Raw genomic sequence first — 14,916 nt, forward strand, 5'->3', positions numbered from 1 at the left:
CTTCAGAAGATCACAATGACGTCACCATGGAAGAGGATGAAGCAGAGAGTGCGGCTGCGCCTTCAGCGTCGACGCTGCAGCCAAAAGGAACACTGGACAAGCTTGGTTGCCCCAACGCGGAAGCGTCCTCGGCGCGTCGCAGGAACAGGCCACTCTAACTGCCGTTACGCTTGGAGACGCAAATGGGACAGGCGACCGCGGCACATCGAAGGAAGTGGCCACTCCAGCTCCCATTCCTGGAGCTGAACCCCAGCGAGTGGGCGACGCTTAGTCCCTATCAAGTGACAGTGAGAGAGCGATTGAAACTGACATCTCCGCGACGGATGCGGAGGTGGCGTCTTTAAAATGACGCTACGATGAAGTGGCAGACGCCGGTAAGGAGCATTGTTTGAAGCAGATTGAACGCGAATGGAAAGTGAAAGTTAGAACGAAAAAGCGCGGTCATACCAAGCCGCGGGCGTCGTCTCTCATGAGGGGCGGCAACAAATCCTCTCAATAGGCACTACCGTGCCTCGGTCGCCTGGTAGGGCGCCGTTAGAGAAGGTGGTTGCTGTCCGCTCGGCCTGCTTATGTGAGATTGCTGGTTCCATTTATGAGTTAGCTCTTGTAGCAATCCTAAATATTCGAGTGTTGTCAGAACGGCGAAGGCAAAGCCAGTTGTAATGTGTTGTGATACTTCATGACTTTGACATTGTGGCGTTACAAGACACGCCGGTTGATTGTGAGGCTTTCACTAAGCGCATGGTGCAACCCTTCAGAGGGCGATAAAACAAACTTATGCGTCATTCGTGCTGTAGGAAAAGCGGCTGGGTGCGTCTTGCTAGTGCCACAATTTGGTATTCAAGTTGTTACTCTATGTTCTGTTGGGCGATTAATTGTATAACTGTATCTTCCTAATGCATAAATGGCAAATTATTTCAAATTACGCAGCTAGGAAACCGATTACAAGATTAATGCTTTTTGACAAAATCCCAAAATTCTCTGACACTCCACGCCTGATTTTCATTCTTGGAGATTTTATTCGCCTGTTATTTAATTGTGGCGTATCAAGCGTGTGGTGTATCAGAGATGCTCCACAATTGCACTTATTGAGACATTACATGAATTCGACTGGTATGATATTTGTGAGTGCGTTTCCAGCCCTATACAGTTCGGTATGCTCATTTTCAAAAGACTAACCATGTCGGGTTAGATATGTTCCATTCGACCTGTTGCGGCTTTGTCAAGATTATGGTGTGACTCCCATGTCCTTTAGTTACCTTAGTCTAATGTCTCTGACTATTGGGGAGGGAAAGAGGACGAGAGGCTGCACCTCTGGAAACTGCACGATGAGCTTTTACAGTTTGTGAATGATGCCTTAGGAGAGATAGAAATTGGTTCTCAGAGTGCAGAGTCAGATGGGAGTGTTTAAAGAGGTGATAAAAAATAAGGCAATTGAAAGAGCAATGGAAATTGCAAACAACAAAGAATGCATCGCAGTCTGCTTAAGAGTAATCTCAGAGCACTAATGCAAGAGGAATGCCAATCCCGGGCGTATGCAGCGGAGGCATACGTACGGTGACATCTGAAATGGAAATGCTGGATAAGGAACGCTTTCAAGGCACACATATACGGGCAAGTGCGGAGAAGGCCTTGCTTTGTGAAGCACCTGCGAAGAGGGCTCTTAGTAAGAAAAAAATGTTTGCTTGTCGAAATCAGATCAATGAAATTGAATTTCATGGACGAGTGACTAGCGATGGCATAGAAATCAGTCTTTTGTGAATTTTACAAACACCTCTTTTTGAGCCGTACGGTTAACCTGAACAGTTCTAGGGATGTCTCCATTCCATTATTCTTGAAGTAAACGACGAGACAAATCTAATGCTGGAGTTTCCGATAATTTTAAAATAAGTCACTAAGGCAATTGATGACTTGAACAATGGAAAGTTGGCAAGCCCTGTTGGTGGCACTGTATTATTTTGCTAAACGTCAAAACGTAAGATAGGCCCATTGTTATGTTTTTCAGAAGCATATTATTGCAGCACGCTCTCCCCGTCCTTTGCGTGCTCCCACACGACACTTATACCAAACACCGACGATATTATAAAGCTGAAGCAAATCGCGGGTTCCCGTCCAGTCAGTTTGACCAACATAAATTATAATATATATATATATATATATATATATATATATATATATATATATATATATATATATATATATATATATATATATATAGCTTGCGAGGATGCAAACCGTAATCATATATAATTTTATCCTCATCATACATTCGGCATAAAAGGTCGCTCAAGTCTTTCTAACATTCAAGCGGCCCTGAGCATATATATACGTGTGTGCTGTGATTGAATTACTGCTCTCACAGCCTTGCTCCAGATTGATTTAGATTTAGAGAAGGAATAGCAACAGGTCTCAAAAGAGGTTATATTTGCGATACATGAGCGCATAATAGTTAGATCGGTCATTTTGGAGGTCGTGCGCATGGCGTACAAGGTGTGAAAAATTATACTAATCGTGAACAATTAAGCAAACAAGGGAAGGAAAAAGAGGGCCTCGTATTGTCACGCTTGACGGAAGCCAACAGTCACTGAAACCATGAGGGAGCATAGGGGATGTCTTCCTGTTTTTTTATTTGTGATATTCTTCAATGGAAGATTAATGCTGTAATTCTTTATAGATAATTGATTAGAAAGCAAAAGAAAAGCCAACCACATGACGCCGGTGGGACCCGAACCACGACTTCCGAATTACGCGTCCGGGGCTCTACCAGCTGGGCTACTGCAACCAGTCTCCAATCTTGTGCTTTCGGGGTATGGGTACTTATGTGTAGTATAACCGAACTTAGATATTGTTCAGCAGCGCCACCCTCGTCTATATGCGGCGGACGTAGTACGTCTTGTATTACCGCGAGTGCGACGTAGGAACATCATCGAACGGGGAGGGTGGAAGTTGTGCAAGAACACTGCTATCCTATGCTTCAGGAATGCCAGAATCGAAGCCCTCGTTAGCTGTTAAGAAGAAAAGGAAAGAGAAAAAAGGGCCTCGATCGTTACGACGTAAATGACGGAAGTCAACACTCACTGAAACCAAGCAGCTTAGGGGCAGCGGGTGCAGGATGTGGCATGTGGTTCTTTGTTCTTCTCCTTTCTAATCAGTTATCTTTGAAATAATTCTCCTTATAATCTCCCATTGATGAACGCCACAATTTTAAAAAGATACCACTAGGCTCTCTTGTTTCAGTGACTGTTGGCTTCCGTCATGTATGCGGTAACCATCCCCTCTTTTCACTTCTCTTGTCTGCTCAATACCTAACGAGGACCCCGATTCTGCGGGTGCTGATTCCGTAGGTAGCACAAGGGGGTTCTCGCGCAGCTTCCGCCCTCACCGCTCGATCACGTTTCTACATGGCACTCGCGGTAATAAAGAACTGGCTACATCCGCCGCTATGGACGAGAGTGGCGCTGGTGAACACTCTCAAGGTTCGGTTAGCTTGCACATAAATACCCCCAAAAGCAGATTGGACAGGCGTCGCCGTAGCTCAGTTGGAAAAGCCCCGGTCGTGAATTTCGGAGGTCGTGGATTCGGATCCCTCCGGCAGCATGTGGTTGTTTTTTCTTCTGCTTTGTAATTGCCTTATTCGTCTCCCATTTATAAACACCACAAATACAAGAAACGCCCATTGTTCCTTGGTTTCAGCGACTGTTGGCTTATGTAGTCGTGAACAAAGTACTTACAGGTTTCCGGTTCAACGCTCAGTGCAGAAAAGGTGTGCATTGTCGCCAGTGTTCTTCGTTATATACATCGAACTGTTCTGCAGAAGTGTCCGCGCAAAAAATTCGATTTGTGGGGCTGTGTTGCAGTCATGTTAAGTACGAGTGTTGGCATATGCCATTGATATGGTCATATTCTGTGTTCTTAAGGAAAGCGCTAGCCATGCTGTAAATATGGTCAACTGTTCTTGTAAGGCTAGTGGGAGTGCTTTCTATTACCGTACACCTAGACTATGGTCAACAGTTTTTGTCAGGCGAGTGGGAGTGGTTCTCAATTGTCAAACACCTGTGCTAGGGTCAACAGTTTTTGTAAGGCCAGTGGGAGTGCTTTCAATTACCAAGCACCTGTGCTATCGTCAACGGTTTTTGTAAGGCGAGTGTTAGTGCTCTCAATTACTAAACACCTGCGCTGTTTTGGCTCGCGGAGTGGAGAAGGAAACCCTTGGGTACATGAGAATTTGACTTGGTTGTCCATTCCAAGAAAGTATCTTGGAGTCGCACAAGAAAAATAGAGGGGCAGTGAGCAATATATTAGACACATCAGACAAAGGAGTTTAGGAACAAAGCAGAAAACTGGAAGGCAAAATTAGTGTTAGTGTTTGCACGTGTAACCGCTCGAAATTTGCTTTTTGTCGGCAAAGTGTGGTATGTGGTGCAGGCTACAGATTTTGCAGTGTTCAATGGTGATTATATATGAAAGCTGCACAGCACCTTTCTTGCAGTGTTATATGGGCTTCATCTCATCAAAAAACTTGTCTAACCAACCTTTTCTCCCGCGTACGCTCTGGTGGCCTTTCTTTGGCGCACTTATCCTTGCGTCAAGTTGCTAACCGGTTCATCTGCTTGTGAAATGAGGAGTATCCCTTTCTACGTACAGTTTGTCAGGTACCCTTGGCAAGCACTGTGCCGATGTTTGTTGTATCATAAACTGTTCGGCCTGTACTGGTGGAGCGTAGAGTTATTTTTGTAAAATTGTCCAAGCAACCAGTTTCTTACGTACTCGATTCTCAATGGAATATTTAACCAGTGTTACAAAAAACGCCTCGTACCGCCACAGCTTAAGCTAGCGGAAACGAGGAAGAGGCAGTGTGCAAGCACGCCCGTGATAGAAGACGTCGGGGTACCGGTCTCAGCTGACACGGCCTCGAAGGCACCTACCTCGCGACCTGTAAAGAATTGTGGCTTCACTCGCCACAAGCCTTGTACGTATTTATTGTGAATAAACCTATTTTATATGCTATTTGCGTAACAATGAGAAAACATAGAGAAAGGACCCAAAAGAGGGGAAAGAGGGTCATCTTGTTTAAGTACCCTTGCTGTTCCTGTGTATCGGTCATTGTACTGTATTGAAGCGGAGAAATTTTTTTTTTTGATACGTGTAAAACGGATGCCTGAGCAGCTACCTGCGAGAATTTTCTCCTTTAAACTGAATTCTGGGGTGTTCGCCGTGAAGACATGGATGGCGGAAAAGGAATTTTTTTTAACATTGGGTGTTGATTGTCTTTTGTACTGTTGAAAATGTATTTACATAGTGTTGGGAAGGTGCTTTTATTTGGGATGTTCTAGAGCGAGCTTTAATGAAAGATTTTCCGTAAAATCATGACGGTATTCGCTTTAAGGCAGCCGAGAACAATGATGGTGTGTCGTATCACGCGCTGATGTTGTTGAGTTTGCATAGCATGTGGGAACGCCGACTGGCTGTTCGACATGCTAATATCATGTGTACCTGAGTGGATAAGTGTACTGGAGAAAGTGGCATGCATGAATAATTTAAAATGAGAACAATTGTTCGTAAACCAGCTCACTTTTTCGGTTCGTGCAGGATGCATTTTAGTTTTTGAAATAAAGGCAGCAAACCAAATGAACAGGTGCCATGGCGTAGTGGTTAGTGTACTGATGTGTAACTCTGCAGGATGATGGTTCGAATCCGCTTAGGTTATGTTTCGTTTCACCCTTTTGCGTTTTTATCATTTGTTTACTAAATTGTATGGCATGCCAATTAAAGTCCACTTTTTAATTCTTGCCCAGATGTTCCCTGCTCCCGTAAGCTCATATATATGAGGAACGTAAGCCAGATTCGATATATGTGCGCACGTATGGCATCTATAACAACACATGACTTATATTCCATAATCTCGTTAGGGCGAGAGACATCTGTCACCTATATGTGAGACTTTTCGATAGAGGGGACCCGCTTTAGATGCCAGCCGTTTAACCAGTATTTTTTTTAATGTGCTAGCCCTAGAAGCCTTGCTAGCGAAAAAGCCGTCCTGTATGGGGGTGATGCTTCGGAGGAATTCCGGCAAGCTCGGAGGGGAAGCGCGCCATAGCCTGGGAGTAACTCGGGTAAGCTCAAAAGAGCTTCGCGCCAGCCGCAGCCGATTGGAGGAAGCTTGGTCACGCTGAGAGGAGCTGCGCGCCAGCAGAAGCCAATGTGAAGAAAGCTTATGAAGAAGAGGGTGAAGGAAGCATATCAAAAGCGTGAAACTCGGTCGCGCGCGCACGGAGATGACAATAGGAAGGTGGTAAGGATGAAGTCGCCGCAGAGACGCGCAGTGCACCAAACGGTAAATCATAGCTGAAGCCGATCCTTCGACAGATCTCGAAGCCGAACAACACCCACGGTGAGCTCGACGTCAACGCAAAAGGAGAAAGCGCGAACGTGCGTCAACCGATCGAGTGGATATAGCGAGGCGGTGAGCCGAAACAGAGCTAGGAGGACAGTATAACATTGTGAAACGCAATACGAACACAAGTCAAGAGCAAAAAACGCGAAAAAGATACAGAAAGAAGGGTCGAATAATAAGTAGTCGCCGGATGAATGTGCAGTTGAAAGAAGTGTGCAAGTGGCTTGGAGACCACTGAATGGAGAAGGTGGCGACTCGAATCGCAACAAGCAGCTCAGGTGGCTTAATATAAGAGGAAAGCCTATTGCGCCGACTGCAAGAACTTTTGGGTTCAACTTATATTTTAAAGCTGATGAAAAGGAAAACAAAGATTCACTATTGTTAAGAAGGGGGCAAACGTCCTAGCACACATAAGTCGCTTTTGGCTTAAGGAGCTAAATCGGGTGAAATTCTATTTTTGTCTCTTTGTTTGGACATTATTTGTTTTAGCATGCTACTTCGAAATATGTTCTGTATGCTAATAATAGCTTTCATAATTATTGGCGCGTCTTTACCACTTCGTGCTTCGCTACTAAGTAAGAGAGTGAAGTGTCAACATGGCATGTGCTCTGGCTTGCTGTACTATGTAAGATGCATGCCATGCGCTGTTATCCTTGCTCATGGCACTTTCTGACTAACAAATTTTCAATTACATATTTCTTTTGGCACCTACTCAATACTCCGTTGTCAAATGTATAGGACGTGGATGAGCGACGTGCACTCACTTTTCCCACAGCGTAGGTCCGGTACCCCAGCTTGCGTAGTTGTTCAGCCATCGTCGGTACATTGGTGTTCATGCCGCCTACCTCGGCGGGGTAAATAACGTCATGCTGAAGACCTGCAAAAACACAGGCGCGCCTGATGGAACAAGGAAAATTTTGCGAAACGTGCCCACGTTTAAGCTTCTGTGGAATAATATTCGAATCCATATACTGCCAAGTGTGTTAGATGTGAATTAAGCAACTGTACAATTGAGGAATCTGACACTTGATAGGTTTGAAGAGTACTTATAGCGAACACGCCCACTTTGATTTTCCTAACATTTATCTCAACTGGAACGCCTTGCAGCACCCGCGGTAATGGCTCAGTACAGTTTCAAGGACACAGGGCTAAGAAAATTAGTAGAAACGAGGGAGGAAGGCGGTTCGTAATGCTCTTGATGTGCGCCTATACTGTAATCTTAGAACACATTTTCGATTCGCGATCTACATCTTAGGAAGAAACACCAAAAAAAAAAAGCAATACCGATAACAGCAGAGAGAAGGGTACGTCACCTGTGAACCACGTAAGCCGCCCTTGTCAAGGGTGCCGCAACGATTTCTGGATAGCCGTGCTATGCAAGTTTCACATGTACATGTAGCAATGCCCTTATAAGGTATCATTGCGCCCAGTGCTCTCTCGTTGCAAATCGCTTCGGCTGAAGAAGGCGAAAATCTCTTTGGTTGAAAGGCCAGTGATATTTCTGATCACCCGAAAATTGGCTAGAATAAATATGGGTGATCCAGCCTGCGCGCTCAAACTTGTAACACCATGCGCTCTCGTGCAAAAAGTACAATGGCAGCGCCTAACATTACACGTTCATTTTTCTTTATCACATTTACAGTTACTTTTCTGCTGCGTTCCTTACTTCTGTTTGTTACGTTGTACATGTCAATACTCCGCTTTGTAGAATGACTGAGTATTGAAGGTATCAATAAATGAAAATGAAGTCATTGATCACGATGCCGCTGGGAACTCACACTCACCGAGCCTGATTGGGTACAGTCCTGTTAGTATGGCTGCCCGTGAGGGCGTACACGTTGGCAACGAGTAGTACTGGGTGAATAAAGTTCCAGTCGCAGCCAAGGCGTCTAGATTTGGCGTCGGTATCTGGCAGGCGCCGACGAGTGACGTGTCTGCCCATCCCTGAGTGTGGTGAGCAGAAAAAATATACATCGCCTCTACGGCCGCGTAGATTGGATAATATGTTGCAAAAATGAAATATTCTTTGTTATGCTTTTATATTATAAGACTTCGTTGGTTTATTTCGCTGCATAATCATTCCGTAGTCTCCATGCTCGCGCGCAATTTTCTGTGGCTATGCAGCCAAGGCTAGGAAGGAAAGGAGAAGGACGGGGCCTTGTTCCACTGTAATGGCGAGTGGCTTATTTCAACCTTGGAGAGCCGACACCATCTCGCTCTTCGTCCCGCTGCACCCCTGGCCCGAACAAATGACAACCCCCCGCCCTCCACAGTTCGGGGACCAAGGCGCGCTCCTTCCCTTTCCTGCCTAGCCTTGGCTGCATACCCACAAATAGCTGTCCGCTAGTATAGAACCCAGTGCCCGTTCAGTCAGCACAATAACAGTGTTCCTAGACCCCCTCACATAATACACAGGGTGTTCCCTAGGCCACTGTCGAAAGCGCACCGAAGTGACAATTATTCCTACATGCACAAAATAGCTCATTAGCACATGTACAATCTTATATAAAAGGGTCGCTGAAAAGAGTGTTTGAGGTTGGCTATAATACACTTGCCGTATATAGAGTATAGGCTACCGAGCGTTCACGGCGTCTACAAGACCTCAAAAGCGAGCCGATCATTTATAATTTATTTTTAAAAATTCGCGCTTCTACGTCTCAGGGCGAGCAGCCGTGCCTGGGTGCCTGGCTTCCCTCCAAATCCGTGCGCAACGCGGCATACAGCGCTCGTCACGTCATCAGCGGAGGGCTATTATTGGTTCGCCGTGCCAACTCTTCCTGACGTCTCGCAGTTACCATGACCGCTGCATGAAGCTCCGCCTTCCGGGGATCTCCCGCGCGCGTGGCAAGCCGTTGGAGGGGCCGAGTGGGTGGGGCCGGCGGGGAAGCGCCGACATTTCAGTGTGCAAAAGAGACGAGAGGAGAGAGAAAGGCGCGAAGACGCCGAAATTAAAATTGTAACTGCAGATAACTCAGCTTTCACAAAACGCAACAAAAAATTACTGCTAGGGGATATTTGTGAAGCACTGTCCTTCAACATGCTAAGCATAACACAACATTCTTGAGAGCCCCTTTCAGAGCTTCTTTAAGAAATCTGAAACAAGTTTATTGCACGCGGTTTGTGAGAGTGTGATTCAACGAAACGCTAGCTGTTTACAGCAAGTCCGGAACCGAACCAGTCACGAGGACCGCATGGAGAAAATGAAATCGATTCTTTTGTATTCTTCAAGTACTTTGCACTTCCTGCAAGTAAACACAAAGCAGCCATAAAGCTGAGTGTAAAGGTGGTTATAAAATACCTGCATAATTATTCAGAGTAAATACTGTTGAGCTCTCCTGCCGCGTACAAGCGTAGAGAAGCGAACCAAAAATTTACCAATAACTTTCATACATTCTACTCTTGCACCTCGCAGCGACGACCGGCGCCGGTTTCAAGCGTGAGCCCTTCTTGAGAATATTCACCTGCGCCACCCTCACGGTAGCGCCGGTGAACACTCTCAACGTTCGCTCTCACTACACGTAATACCCCCAAAAGCAGAAGATTGGACAGCCGTCGCGGTAGCTCAGTTTTTAGAGCAACATACGCGAAATTCGAAGGTCTTTGGTTCATATTCAACCGGCGACATGTGGTTGTTTTTTCTACTGCTTTTATTAATCTCCCATTGATGAAAAGTACAAAAAGCATCCCTATACTCCCTTGCTTTGGTGACTGTTGGCTTCCGTCATTCCCGAAAGTAGACGGTTAGACAGCTGCTGCCGTAGCTGAGTTTGTCGGGCACCGGACGGGAAGTTAGGAGGCCCTGGGTTCGGATACCACCGGCGGCATGTGGGGTTTTTTCTTCTGCTTGTAAATTATTTATCTTTCGGCGATAAAAAAATTAAACCATTAATTTTCTATTCATCGACACCACACAATAAAGATTGCAACATTTCCGTATGCACTCAAAGAACCGAAGGTGTGCTGGGAACGCCTTTCGATGGAATATACGCTTGTTTTATATTCCGCTCCTTTTTTCAGAGTCACCGCACTCCTTCGAAGAGTAAGCCCTCTGCTGGAATAGATATACTCGTTTATTACGATACTGCCAGAAAAAAAAGCTGCGCCGGAGCGAGGAATCGAACCTTGGAACTTTACGTTGCGAGCCGTGTGCGCTACCTCTTCATTATCGCTGAGTTTTTCTTTTCTCTCTATTGCATATAAATAGTGCCGAAAAGAAAAATCTAAGCTTGCTTAAGCCACAAATCACCAGACCGCCATATCCTTGTACGACCACACCTTCCAAAACATCAAAAGTCTGGGAGGTACACACATGCAACCAGATAGGGGAGCCAGCTAGGCGGCTCTTGCAGGGCAACATATACTCTCCGCACCAAAGCGCATTGTTCACGAAACCAAGATTTCGACGACCATAGTGATTCCGCGTGGCGGTCCGTCATGCGGATTTTTCAGAAACTAAATAGTCTCAGCAACATATAGAGATCATAGGGCAGAACACAGTTTTTCTCTACAGCAAAAAAACGGATATTGTAGGGTGTGATGTCAATTTCGTTCTAATTGTTCGTTGTAATATGTCCCAGTAGAACATAGCATCAATGCATAGAATAAAATGATGGTCAATTGTCTCTGGTGTATTGCACAGGCGCCAATTCACCGTCCATGGAGCTAGCATCTCCTTAGCCTGAACCAATGCCTTCACAGGCAGCGTGGATGTGTGCAGTTTAAAGAAGAATGTTTTTGCGGCAGAGGAAATCCACATTCGCCTAATACGTTTTAAAACACTGGTGCCAAGGAATTCCAGAAAAAGTTGCCGATACAACGGTACAGGGAACAAATACTCTCTAAGTGCCTGAGCCATCTTCCTTGAGGAGAGGCTATACATGTAGTCTAAGAAAGCGTACAGTGAGAAAATTGAAGGTGCCAGCAACTTCCTTAAGGAATGCCCATAAAGGCACTTTACGAGTATGTCCAGTTAGGGCGAATAGGAAAGGCAAATGAGCACTCATAACCACAGCTACTAAAAAAGGGTGGTTTGCTTATTTGAGAAAGAAAAAACGCGAAACAAGCTGATACACGAATGAGTGAAAAAGGGCGATTCCACCAGACTCTAGAGAAAGAAATAGGTTATCGCGAAGCATGGGTTCCCATTTGGAACGCCAAACGAAGGTAGCAGACTTTCTTCCCCGAACTGTGGAGAACCTGCAGCACATTGGCACGTTTTGCGAATAAAGAATGGTGCAGACTTGAACCCGAGCAAACACTGACAGGTCCCTACCCGTCCAAGCCTGGGTTTGTCGCCTTATGGAGATTATCTGTGCGTCCTAGGAGGCTGCATTGCTGCGAATTTGGTGAAGCGGAACCCTTAGGTAGTGAACAGTCCCGTAGTCCCAGCTTATGCCACCAAAATGACTTGGGGTTGTACCCCAATGGCCCAACCAGAACCCTCTGGGTTTATCTTGATTAAGAGCTGCACCCGATACCTCAAAAATGTTCAGTCAAATATAACACCTCAAGCACACACTTTTTATCAGAACAAAAGAGGGCAACATCATCGTCATGGGCCAAAATCTTAATTTCATGTTGCGCCAGGGAGAAGCCAGGGATTGTTGCGCTGTTACTAATAATGAGGCAAAGGGGTTCAAGATATAGGGAAACAACAAAGGCGATATGGACAGCCTTGGCGAACAGATAATTGTAATGGAATAGGTTTGGTTAGCTCTTGGTTAACAATTAGTCTTGTATAGGACTCCTTATAGCACAGTCTTATGCCTCTAAGCAAAATATCTCCAATATTTGCATGCTATAAGACCGCGAACAAGAAATCGTGACGAACTTTATCAAATGCCTTGGCAAGATCAATCTCAATTAGAGCTACTTTTCCGGTTTCATCTGATACTGTCTCCAATACTGAACATGCAATATGAATATGGGTTTGGATGCTGCGGCTTCTGATACCGCAGACCTGATGTGTGCCTTTTCAGTCAGCAGTTGGCGACAACTAGCTGCAGAGGATTGCAAAGAAATGTTGCATAAATTTTGTAATCTACACTGCAGATGAAAATTGGATAATATCCCTCAAATCTTTTCAACCGATTTGTGTCTGTGCTTTTTTGAATTAGTATAGTATGCCCAGAATAGAAAGTTAGGGGGAGGGCAATAAAGCAAAAGCGTAAGAAGCCTGGAAAGCCTCCATCAAAACAGGTGCTAGTCAATTGGAAAACATTTTATAGAACTCGCCAGTAATACCATTTGGTCCAGGAGATTTATGAGCCGTGAGGTCAGAAATGGCTGATTTAATTTCGTCCAAAGTAATAGGCCCCTCCACTACCGCACATTGCTCATCGTCAAGTCGAGGAAAAGCTTAGAATAAGCGACTGCAATATGATCGCACCCCCAAACAGCTTTCGATAAAATTCAGAGAAAGCATGAGTAATACCAGGACCTTCGCTCCATGAGCAACCACCCTACTGAATTTCCAATATTTCTTTAGCAAGAGCAGTCTGACTTTCATCACTCATGGCCCGACGAGATGGTTGTTCATCCAGAAAGCTACGGGACCTGGACCTTATCAAGGCTCCCTTGTATCTTTTGGTTTCAAACTGCTGAAGCTCTGCATTCAGGGCAGTGATATCTTCAACATTTGCACATGAGCTAATCCTCTCTAACTCATGTAGCTCAACCAAAGTACGGCTGAGCTCTCCAAGGAGATGTCTCTTCAAAAACGCGATTGTTGCTGAGGTTTCAATACCCAAGTTTTTTTTTCTTGTTTCAATAAGTCCTATTTTTGCAAAACTGAGAGATCACCGCGGGACCAAGTGTCCTTCAAGGAATTAGATGCAGCACATTTGAAGATTTTATCTGAGAGCAGAAAGCTATTCAACTTCCACAGCTCCCATCGAGGATGGAGTATGCGCCGACTGTACCTCCCTACCTGAAGAGAGACCACGCACTGATTACTGAAAAATATAGGCCGCACCCAGTAACCATAAACGCTGGCTAGCATCTCTGCTGACACGTAAATCATGTCAAGCCGAGCATTAGAGGAGCACTGAAAATTAGTGAAATGAATATTATGTACATAATCTTGCCCAACATCAACAATGATGTATGCGCATGCGAAATCAGTAAGTAAAGCAGCACCAGGGTCATAATGCTTACTTAACACTGCTCGGTCTTCATCCCTACAAACACAATTAAAATCACCCAACAGCATAATTTTACGATCCGTGCATAAACGGTGCAGTAGTGGCAGGAAAAATATCCTTCTTTCACGCTGCTTTACAGGGGCGTAAACACAAGTAATTCGCCACTATAAACCAGAAATTGTGAGGTGACAACAGAGAAGTCGCTCGTCATAATCTGTGCGATAGGACACGGCAGTAATCCCCAGTGTGTTGGCCAGGAATAGCATGCACCCGCCTGATAAGCTTCTCGAGTGACTAACGATAACATTCAGTTGAGAAAAAAAGGCCCGAGCAGCTTCAGTCTCCTCATCAGAGGACAGCTTGGTTTCCTGGATAGCTGCTACACTCACACCCTATTTCTTTAACAGATTCCGTGACTGTTGTTGCCTTCGACAGTTAGGCAAACCGCTAATGTTAAGGGTAGCGACCTGAAATGCTGCGACGCCGGCCGTTTTTGGTGCTTGTCTTATTCAACGCCATCACCTGTGCTAGGGTTGCCCGCCTGCAAATCGGCGGCGTGTAGGGCAGACATCGCCCTTCGTTTTGAGGTTACCCTTCCCAATGCCATCCCACCAAGTGCCTTCTGTTCATCGACACCGACACACACGTCATCATCTGCAGGACGCTTCGAAGGTGTGCTGTTGTCCATCGCCTCTTCCGAGGCAGCCAAGGCATCGGCCCATGAAGCCAAGTGGACCACATCGCTCGCAACCACACTGACAGGCGACGGGGCACCGCACACTCTAGAGGCTGACATTTTAGGCGACACACTGCTGCACTCCGGCGACGAAGGGGCATCGCCGGTGGAGAAGGCATGTCGCACATTCACTGGCTGTAATGCCTCCACTGACTCTACAGAAAGTGTGTTCAGCTCTTGTGATCGATGTGTGACAGATGGCTCCTGAGCGGCAAGCACAGGACTGAAAGTAGCAGGTCCAGGAAAACCCGGGCCCGGTGGCTTTGTTTCCGGAGACGGGAATTCCATTTTGGTCCGTACTTGCAGGCGGTCTTTGTCGTTGTTTGGTGCTGAAGTGTTTGGTCCATCTTCTGTTGGGAGCTCATCACTCAGTTCACCCGACGCTTCCACAACATCCGGCACGTCCATAATGCGCTCTGACAGCACTTCATCCTCATGTGTCCAGTTGCACTGGCGTAACCTGTAAGCATCACTCATGACACAGGTGTCTACTGTGTGCACAAAGCATCGGCACTGGGTGCATCGAGGTATACGACACTGACACCGTAGATGGCTCACACGGCTACAACGAAGACACAGCGGAGGCCTGCCTGGGATCACAACTAAAGCTTGTACCCCGAAAACGTTCAGCGTGTGAGGAATTT

General features: G+C 45.8%; 1 protein-coding gene across 1 annotated transcript in view; it reads right to left on the reverse strand.

Moving 5' to 3' along the window:
* The window catches only part of LOC144119181 (arylsulfatase B-like), a 56,184-nt gene that overhangs the window by 29,006 nt on the left and 12,262 nt on the right, over nucleotides 1–14,916 (reverse strand). Inside the window, exons 3-4 of the mRNA XM_077651870.1 lie at nucleotides 8,179–8,338; nucleotides 7,159–7,271 (exon numbers count right to left, since the gene is read on the reverse strand). Of these exons, the coding sequence (XP_077507996.1) occupies nucleotides 7,159–7,271; nucleotides 8,179–8,338 (273 nt within the window). The remainder of the gene's footprint in view (nucleotides 1–7,158; nucleotides 7,272–8,178; nucleotides 8,339–14,916) is intronic.

This window comes from Amblyomma americanum, chromosome 2 (genome assembly GCF_052857255.1).
Source record: "Amblyomma americanum isolate KBUSLIRL-KWMA chromosome 2, ASM5285725v1, whole genome shotgun sequence".
NCBI classification, from domain to species: Eukaryota; Metazoa; Arthropoda; class Arachnida; order Ixodida; family Ixodidae; genus Amblyomma; species Amblyomma americanum.